The sequence below is a fragment of the Solanum dulcamara genome, chromosome 11, assembly GCF_947179165.1.
Source record: "Solanum dulcamara chromosome 11, daSolDulc1.2, whole genome shotgun sequence".
Taxonomy (NCBI): Eukaryota; Viridiplantae; Streptophyta; class Magnoliopsida; order Solanales; family Solanaceae; genus Solanum; species Solanum dulcamara.
The window spans coordinates 48015581-48024615 of NC_077247.1; the positions used below are offsets into that span (position 1 = coordinate 48015581).

At 36.0% G+C, this 9035-nt stretch overlaps 1 protein-coding gene across 2 annotated transcripts; it reads right to left on the bottom strand.

The window, feature by feature from the left end:
• Nucleotides 1-671: 671 nt before the first annotated feature.
• LOC129872149 (allantoinase) lies at nucleotides 672-8583 on the bottom strand. 2 transcript variants are annotated; one of them, XM_055947026.1, is made up of 17 exons: nucleotides 8383-8553; nucleotides 8267-8305; nucleotides 7197-7290; nucleotides 6795-6915; nucleotides 5406-5479; nucleotides 5096-5172; nucleotides 4786-4822; nucleotides 4628-4713; nucleotides 4296-4355; nucleotides 4007-4155; nucleotides 3414-3540; nucleotides 2804-2959; nucleotides 2599-2709; nucleotides 1897-2007; nucleotides 1568-1666; nucleotides 1120-1268; nucleotides 672-975 (listed from the first exon to the last, which is right to left on the bottom strand). In XM_055947026.1, exons 1-16 carry the CDS (start codon nucleotides 8461-8463, stop codon nucleotides 1140-1142), a joined length of 1551 nt encoding a protein of 516 aa, XP_055803001.1. In that variant the 5' UTR covers nucleotides 8464-8553; the 3' UTR covers nucleotides 672-975; nucleotides 1120-1139. The 2 variants fall into 2 exon arrangements, with proteins under 2 accessions (XP_055803001.1, XP_055803002.1); XM_055947027.1 differs by lacking the exon at nucleotides 8267-8305 and having other exon boundaries at nucleotides 8383-8583.
• Nucleotides 8584-9035: the final 452 nt, after the last annotated feature.

A 9035-nucleotide genomic window follows, 5' to 3' on the forward strand; every position in this document is an offset into this window, starting at 1 on the left:
ATCAGACGTCTTTTTCTTTTTCCTTGCCTTCATCCATGGGTATATCATGAAGTTACAAAGGTTGTACCTGTGAACCAACCCCCTAAAGCGAAATAGGCGCAAGGAAAGAGCAATAGACCGAACCAGCCTACAAAAACGAAAGGGTCCCTCCGTAACCATTTTTACTCATTTGTTTTTAATTAGTTGGTGTTGAAGTTGTTGAATGAAAACAAAAATGCTTATCCACATAAGTTATTTACATCAAACTACATTAACTACTAATTATGATTAAGTGATAAAATTGATGTAAACACCTGACATAGATAAAAAGAATCGCATATGACTAACAAGGAAAGAGAATGTTTGGCTTTAAAAAATAAAGCAATTAGAATCTAACAGAAAAGTGGTGTTCCAATCAGTTTGTACATGAAGTTATCTGCTATTCACACTAGCACTGGAAGAAAACTTTGTCCAAGAATAAAATAACTTAAATATTTTTGCATGAAATTTGAGTCCTGGCCTTCCATAATTTTCTTTCTTAGTTTTAATTTGTATTATGAGTGTGTATAAGAAAAGATAACACAGAAAACAAAAACACAGGAGTCACAGCTTGTTTGTGTTTTGTTGGCTTTGCTGCTGATAAGACGAAATTAAGTTGATGTTAGTTTCTCATGGCATTTGCATAATAGAGATGAATTTAATTCTTGTATGCATTCAGATTGGAGCAGAGAAATGTGTACTTCATTAACACAATCAAGAGCTTTCAGCTTCAACTGAAATATTTATTTTCTACTGAGTTAAATATCCAATAACAATCAAGTAAGGGCATGCAACAGATTATATACACTCCAGCCCTGTTGCGCGCCTCAAAGAAGAAAAAAGAAGATGAACAACTTGGATCCACGCAAGTTTTGGTTTTGATCTAAATAACAAAGTCAACAATTCCATCTACATGCCATGCCATGTGGTCGTCTCCAAGAATGTCAAAGGGAAAACCTATGCAAAATATGGAACAGTAAGATTGCAGTTTGAAGGAGATCTCAAGGAATAGAGCTTTTAAGGTGGTAAAAGAAGATTAAAAAGAACATCAGCATTGCATAGGGGAATGGATTTGGATGATATGGTGAGCAGTAGATTTACCAAAAGGCTCGTAGCACTAACTATCTATGCAGAATTGGAAGAGCACATGCATGAGAAGCATGATTTCCCTCCTTGTATACAAGATTTCCGCGCACAAAGGTTGCCAGAACTTTCCCAGAGAGTCTTGATCCCATGTATGCGGAAATACTCTGCCAATAAAGAGAAAGGAATAAGAACAACAATAAACAACATTTGAGAAATCAAAAAACAGAACCAAGAAATGTAAGAATTGCTGCGTGCGAATAATATGACAGCTGGATTTCAAAATGAAGGTTATTTACTTCTGTCTAAATCACAACTTTTATTTTTTTGAATATAACCCTTAAACATGTTTCCTGGTAGTCTTTCCTGTTTAAGAAAAAATCAAAATTTCTGCACACGCAAATCAGGTATGAGAAACTACTTGGAATTACTAGTTTTCATGGAAATAACAGGTAGGTTTACTTACGGGATGTTTAATATGTACAGGGTAGTCATTATCCAGGTCAAACTCCATGTCTGGCTCCCAGACAACTATATCTGCTTGGTTTCCCACAGCAATTGCCCCCTGCACAAGAACTATCATCAAATACCAGCTACCAAGGTATGTAAGTACCATAAAAATTTACAGCGACTAAAACTGCAGCAGTTCCAAAACTTTGTATGGATCATAAAATGGAACAAATTAAAGTAGCCTTATCTGACATCAATTTCTTTCAAAAGTTAAAGCAAAATGAGACTTGAAACTTGTTTAATGCCTAACAGTAGATGTAATGTTGAAATACTTCCACGTTATACCTTAGTCGTTAGACCAGCAAGTTTGGCAGGCTTCTCACTCCACCAGGAAGCTAACTGCTCAAATGATATTCCATACTTACGCCCATATGTCCATGTCGCGGGTAGAATAAACTGCAGAACAGTAACAACAACTTATAGTATTTCAAACAGATTATGACGAGTATGTTTTGACAATTATGCCTATCATTGTGTTAATTGTAATTAATTCTCCAAGTCTTTCTGAGAAACCACAGCAGATTTGCCAATATTGACATGCCTACGAACAGTTGCAGAGCTGCAACAGTACTGCATGACACACTATCAACTATCTACTGTAGGTCAATTTGCAAGTATAATAGGATGTCGCTGATAGGGCTAAGAAAGTTCATGTTGATAAATATGTATTCAGTGGTTAAAAGGTTATCTTTATACTCTAGGTTCACAACGACCTATATGACTTCTCTAATCTTCAGAAACAAAGTGTAACTAAGATGGTATAGTCGTTCTAATACGATTTTTTGGCAGACTAAAAGAGTAGAAGTTTCAGAAAATAAATCTCGCTTCAACCATGATTTTTTGAAAATGTTTAACTGATACATTGAAGACATCATTTACACAAGTGTCATCCATCATACGCATGTAAGTTTTTCCATTAAATATGAATTTTGAGCTAATCCTATCATCTCCAAATAGTAATCACATGTAACTAGCAAATGTAAAAACCTGTAAAGAAGATATGCCACCCCATGCTTTCAAGAAGTCTCCCTCATCTAAGAGTTTCATTTCTGGCACTGAAGGGGAGTGGTCAGAACTTAACATGTCAATATCTCCATCCTGAAATGCACATAAACAAAATGAAGGAGATTCTTTGAAAGAAGAAACATGGGTTGTGATTATAGCAGTAACGGAGTTTGGAAGTTGACTATACCAGTAAAGCATCCCATAGTTTTTCTTTATTGGCTGCATCACGGATGGGTGGAGCACACTTAAACCGAGTATCTCCATCAGGAATATCTTCAGCAGCAAAAGCGAGATAATGGGGGCAAGTTTCAACAGTGATACTATCACCCCTTTGTTTGGCTTCCTATGAAAATTCCAAAAATAGCAGATATTTTCAGTAAAATGATAATGTAAGATATTCCACTGCAATTTAAGGTGTAAAACTATTTTTTAAGTGTCATGCTAATGGAAACTACAACACGGGAAAGTGGGAGAAAACAGGCAAAATGCCTTGCAAAAGGACATATATGAGTAGGTTAGAAATAATTATTTCAGTATCTATGCTACTTCCAACTGAATCAGTATTACTATTTACTCATTGTTCATGAAAGTCAACATATAGTGATATAAGCATGTGATGCTCAGCCTTTACATCATAGTGACGAAGAGTAACACAATTTCTTTACAATGATGACTTCCCTGTTCTTGACAAAAATAGTCCACCACAAAGTGTACAAGGTGTACACAAAGGCAACAACTGGATAGAATACAAAGGAATAAATAAATAAAAACAGAATGTGAGAGAAATGTTTTGCTACCTTAATGAGGTTTAGCGAAGTTCTAGCATCAGACAGATGAACGATATGGAGATGAGCTCCTTCAGCAGAACCACCAGCCCTCGTTTCTTTTGACAATGTTATGAGCTGATTGATAGCTGCCTCTTCCCTGTTAAAGAACAAAGATTTCAAAAGGAAATACAATGTGAAATAAACAGTAGCAAAGAGTGGATGTATTTGCTCCTGAAGGACCAATAGGGAATAACAAATAAAAAACATTGAACCCATTGGGGTGGGTGGTTGTCAGTTCTCGTCATAAAATAAAAATAAAATAAACATTGGTGGTGTGCAAGTTTGATACATATGTAGCATTACAAGCGCAAAGAGAGAAACAGAGATGAGAAAGAGAAATCATAGTGAGAGAGGAACGTTTTGACCAAATTAAAAACGTTAAAACATGCATCAGCTGAAAGTAAAGAAAGAAATGTTTGTCACACCTCTTGGAACATACCACTTGGAAATACATACAGACATGTTAAGAATGTGACACAACCGGAAATCCAAGAAGAATGACAGGTTAACTCAACACAATTCTACCCTAGATTTGAGCATATGATAAAAGGTAATATATTTACATTGAAGCGGGCCTGGTCTTAAGATATGTAGAGTAAGATCTAGCATTGTCGACCCCATTCTCCAGTTCCAGTTTTCCATCAAGATCTAGTTGCACTTCGGCATGAATGAGTAGGGGTCTTTTGTATCGAGCCAGAGTAGGGAGTGCTTCCTGCGTAGTTAGACATTGAATCATAAGCACAGTTGAAAGTCTAATAAAGTTTGTTTGAATGACCATCTGCAAAGAGATATCTACATAGTAACTGCAGAATGATAGACAAAATAAACAAAAAAAGTAGAAAGATTATTTACCTTTATGTGGGATGCAGTTGTCATGGGAAAGTCATTGATGCCTGATGGCACCATAAAAGACTGCAAAAAGAAAAACATGTCCAATTATAAATGTGACACGCCAATTGAAGTCACATAGTAGAGTGCTAGAAAAGAATGTCCTACATTGTCAATTCGTAAGGTAATAGTTGGGAAGTTAATTAACTTATCCAAATTTTGTGTTTAGTATAATGGATATGTCATCAATCTTTGCTTGACTTCCAGACAACCATGATATCAAAAACTCAAAAGGAACAGAATATACACACAATCTGAGATCTAGACATTTAGTGCATGTGTGTTTGCTAGCTTACCTTCAAACCCAGAACCCCAGCATTTAGAAGTCTTTCCAGAGAACTTGCATTTTCTGCATTTTCTGGAACCAAACCTCCCCAGAAACCTGTTAATACAAGAAGTAAGTAACATCTTACTACAACATCAATTGACCAAAAATAAAGGTTCACAATCATACCAACATCCACGTAGACCCTCCCTTCTGCAGCCTGGACCTGCCAAAAGAACAGTAACCCTGATTATATGTGGTTCAATATGACTACAGCTACATGAATCTAGGAGCTTCTGTTAGATTTTTATATGCTCATTAGTTTAAACGTCATAGAACCCATGCAGATGCACCATACTAAATGACCAGCTGACCTCAACAAAAAGGAAAACACAGGAGCTTAAAATCACACAAGAAACAATAGTTTCCTTTGATAAGCTAGAAATATTTACCCTGTCAAAATGTTCTGCAAAATATATCAAAAATCTATTATGCTTACCTTAAGTTTTAAAGCTTCTTTGGAAACAGTTGATGGAGCACTATTAAGAGGCATGTCAACTAATGTGGTTACTCCACCTGGAAAGAACATAGTAATACAAAACACGATGTTAGGTTCTGCATAATCCCACACATATGAACACTGAATGTTGAATCCAGTAAAATAAGGTAGTCTACAACCACAAATTTCAAATATTTAAGGGTTTAAAAGAAAAAAGTCAATATTAGTGTCATAGTTATCCACATTCAGAGCTACCCGACTCAAATAGTTTTAAGTTACATATGAAGTGCTTGAATTTGAATCCACGTACCTGCAGCAGCTGCTTTTGTTCCTGAAGGAAACCCTTCCCATTCTGATCTTCCAGGATCATCAAGATGGGCATGCCTAGAATGGACAAAATAATAATTAGAAACAAGACTTTATGAGTTACACCTTATCATCTAGTTTTGATAATGGCAAGAAAGCACAAACTAAGCTCAAGTCTTCCAAATCAAGCCAGAAATAACACAAGCCAAGTATATGATTTTAGACTCCCATTACTACTCTGCTAAAGATTCAACTTTATTTTTTACTCCCACCCTCCCTGGGAGGATTAGTAGTATTTATGCTTATCCTCCACACAACTCAAACTTCTAACATACCATTTGGGGTCTAGAGTCTCAGTCGTTAGCTATTTCAGAGATAAAGTCTAATAAAGAAATAGCATACATCCTGGAAGAATTGTGTTTTATTTATGAATTAAAGTTGGAGCTAGGAAGTCGATGACAGAGAAAACTTCAGACAACTAGAGCAGGTATTCTGGATATAAGTAAAGCAGGGTAAATGGAAATGGCCTCAAGTTTTCAGGTACTCGTGCAAGTGCAATTGGGTGTACGAGTGGTTGGTTGCTGACCCAAAGCAACATCTTTGATCCATAAAACCAAAAGGCTGATCTTCTAATAACTGCAAACTTTTTAACCTAGTTCAACTTATCAAGGAAGTCATTTTGACCAACAGCATGCTTCAGGACTCAGCATATTCTTTCCAAGAGACAGCTTTGTAGGATTACAGGTGGCTAGAAGATGACAATTAGCCCTTCCATTTTCTGCCTACAAGATTCATCTTATGCTCAGCTGAAAGCCTTTCAAGGTTCCATCAGTTAAAGAAGTACCCTACTTTTACAGCGAATTTAAATCTTTTAAAACAAAAACAGAACCCTGCAGTAAGGAATTCAATCCAAATTAGTAGATAGACATCACACTTAATCAAAACCCATGGTGTAGACAATCCAAAGACATCATCAACCGTCAACACCTCCAAGATGATAATACTTCCACCTCTTACTTTCCAGTGAATGCAATCTTTATGCTTAAATATAAGAGGCACACACTATATCAATTGAACCAGAGATATAAAAGCCTAAGGCAAAGAGAGTATCAAAATTAACTCTTATTCAGGTTTGACACCTTTATCAGTATGAAATTTCCAATAGTTAAGAGTTATGATACCCTGCTTTCATGTGAAATAATATCTCAAATTTCTCATTAAAAGGTCTGAATTTTCTTTCCACACAGCAATTCCCATGTTCTGCTATTAAGTGCATAGCTGTTAACAATTTTTTACATTATCTAAATCTCTTCAAAGTTATCCATGACAAGTGACAAATTTAAGAAACAGCATAGAAAGGCATAACTAACATGAGGATAGTGTTTTATCTTACACATCAATAAATCCAGGCATGACCACAGACTCCCCATAATTGACCACTGCAGTAAACCAAGAATTTACATGCCAATTCTCTTCAGCAACAATAGATATAATTCTTCCTTGCTTTATCTCAACTGTTTATATCACATCAGGAGAAACAATTTGTCACCAGGAATGAGATCAAGCAACTAATAAAAAAAAGGGCAGCCCGGTGCACTTAAGCTCCCGCTATGCGCAGGGTCCGGGGAAGGGCCCGACCACAAGGGTCATCAAGCAACTAATAAGACTACGAATAACAAGTGACAGTATAGTGTCTCAGATACAGCACAACTTTCATGCTCTTATAATCTGCAGGTGTATAATTCTCTATCTATTTCCCGGAAATCAAAGAAATTTAAAACTTAGTTCAACAAACCTGCACCAGAAATTGTCCCATTTGGAGTCACAATACGTTTGCTGGCTATCCAATAGTGATTATGAGGCAGAAGGCTGCAGTCACTTGAGGGAAGCTGAGGTATAAAACCATAAACTTTCTTGAGGATCATTCAGAAGTTATAGAACAAAAAACAGTACCTGAGGACAACATAGTATGAAGCATATAAACTGAAAAGAGCACATATAGATGGCTATTTTGCAATACTGTTTTTCTAAAAGGGAAACAAGGATTTCAGAACTAGACAGCTGAATAAAAAATCATTAGGAAAGGTAAAACACATAAGCTTGCCTCAAAGGCTCTTACAAACTGCATGCAGGTGCAGAAATTTGACCAACTTTTTAATTTATTTCGAAAATTTTCCCATTCACTGCTTTCTCTTTTGATTCTTGTATGTTTAGTAGTAAATCTAAGGAGGATCCAACATAGAATCCCTTCCCTAGTTAAAAAGGGCAGCCCGGTGCACTTAAGCTCCCGCTATGCGCAGGGTCCGGGGAAGGGCCCGACCACAAGGGTCTGTTGTACGCAGCCTTACCTTGCATTTCTGCCAGAGGCTGTTTCCAAGGCTTGAACCCGTGACCTCCTGGTCACATGGCAGCAACTTTACCAGTTACTCCAAGGCTCCCTTCCCTAGTTCTTATGGAAAATCTTTTTCGATCAGTCCTTCCATCATATGACTAACATGCAAAAATGGATATCCAGATCTACAGTACTTAAGCATTTCGCATGCAAGAACTTCCTGAAGAAGCTTTCTGAAATTTGTTACTAAAAATAAAAAGGAATATGTTGAATTAAGATTCTATCATCAAATCTCTTTCGCTTATCTTCAAATGAAAACAAAAAGGCCCATTATTGGAAAAGATTCTGTCCACAAACAGACTATCCAAATATAAAATCATATGAATGTACATACATAATCAACAACTACATATATCATTGTAACACAATCTAGATTTCAGTGCGTGTGTGTCTTTATGGGTGTTAATCAAGATTAATCTTTTCCTCATTTCTGAAAATGGGTAACCAATAGATTTTCTTTTTATCATCCTCACCACCCCAACCCTACACCACATCCCACAAACAGGAGTTTTCTGCACAGAAAAAAAAAACCATGGCATTACAACAATGGTATATCAAGAATAGAAGAGTAAAAGCATAAAGATCAAACCTTTTTTGAGAAATCAAAGTAGAACAGGAAAGAAAGGAAGAGTGGTAGCAGAGCCAGAGAACCCCTCTTTCCAGATTCCATGTTTCTCTGCTAACCCTCAGCCTTCTATGAACTCTCTTGTGCACAAATGGCTTCCACTTTATACAGCCCAAAGTTTGTTTTCTTTTACAATTTTGGTTTTAATATTTGTGACGTGGAAAAGATGACCAACCAGTAGAAACATTAACCACAAATCAAGAAAATACAAAACAAAAAAACAATAATTAACAAGAATCAGGAATCTGTTAAGATACTGCCCATAATCCTGTCACTGACTACCAATGGAACAGGGTAGAACTAACTTGCTCCGACTCTCCAAAATTATTGCTATCATTTTTTAAAAATTCTTCAAAAATACACTAGGAATTCCACATCATCATTTTTGAAGTGTCACAACGGGGTAGAAGAGTCCTTTTGATGTAAGGATTGGAAAACATTAAGTTTATAAATATTTCAAAAATAGAATTTTATCAAATTAATCTGGCACTTATCCGTGCGACCGCACCTTATATTTATAACAAATTATACTAATTTACTATAATTAAATTAAAAATTAAAGTGAGAAATATATACAAATTAACTATGATTAGTAATAAAATATACGTGAAGACATG

What these genes read in the sequence shown, in the direction of transcription:
- LOC129872149 (XM_055947026.1), bottom strand. Translation starts at nt 8,463, where the DNA reads ATGGAATCTGGAAAGAGGGGTTCTCTGGCTCTGCTACCACTCTTCCTT. An exon ending in GAGGGTCTACGTGGATGTTG is followed by an intron (nt 4,714 to 4,785) that starts GTATGATTGTGA and finishes TTGTATTAACAG; the next exon opens with GTTTCTGGGGAGGTTTGGTT. An exon ending in CAACTGCATCCCACATAAAG is followed by an intron (nt 4,156 to 4,295) that starts GTAAATAATCTT and finishes CTAACTACGCAG; the next exon opens with GAAGCACTCCCTACTCTGGC.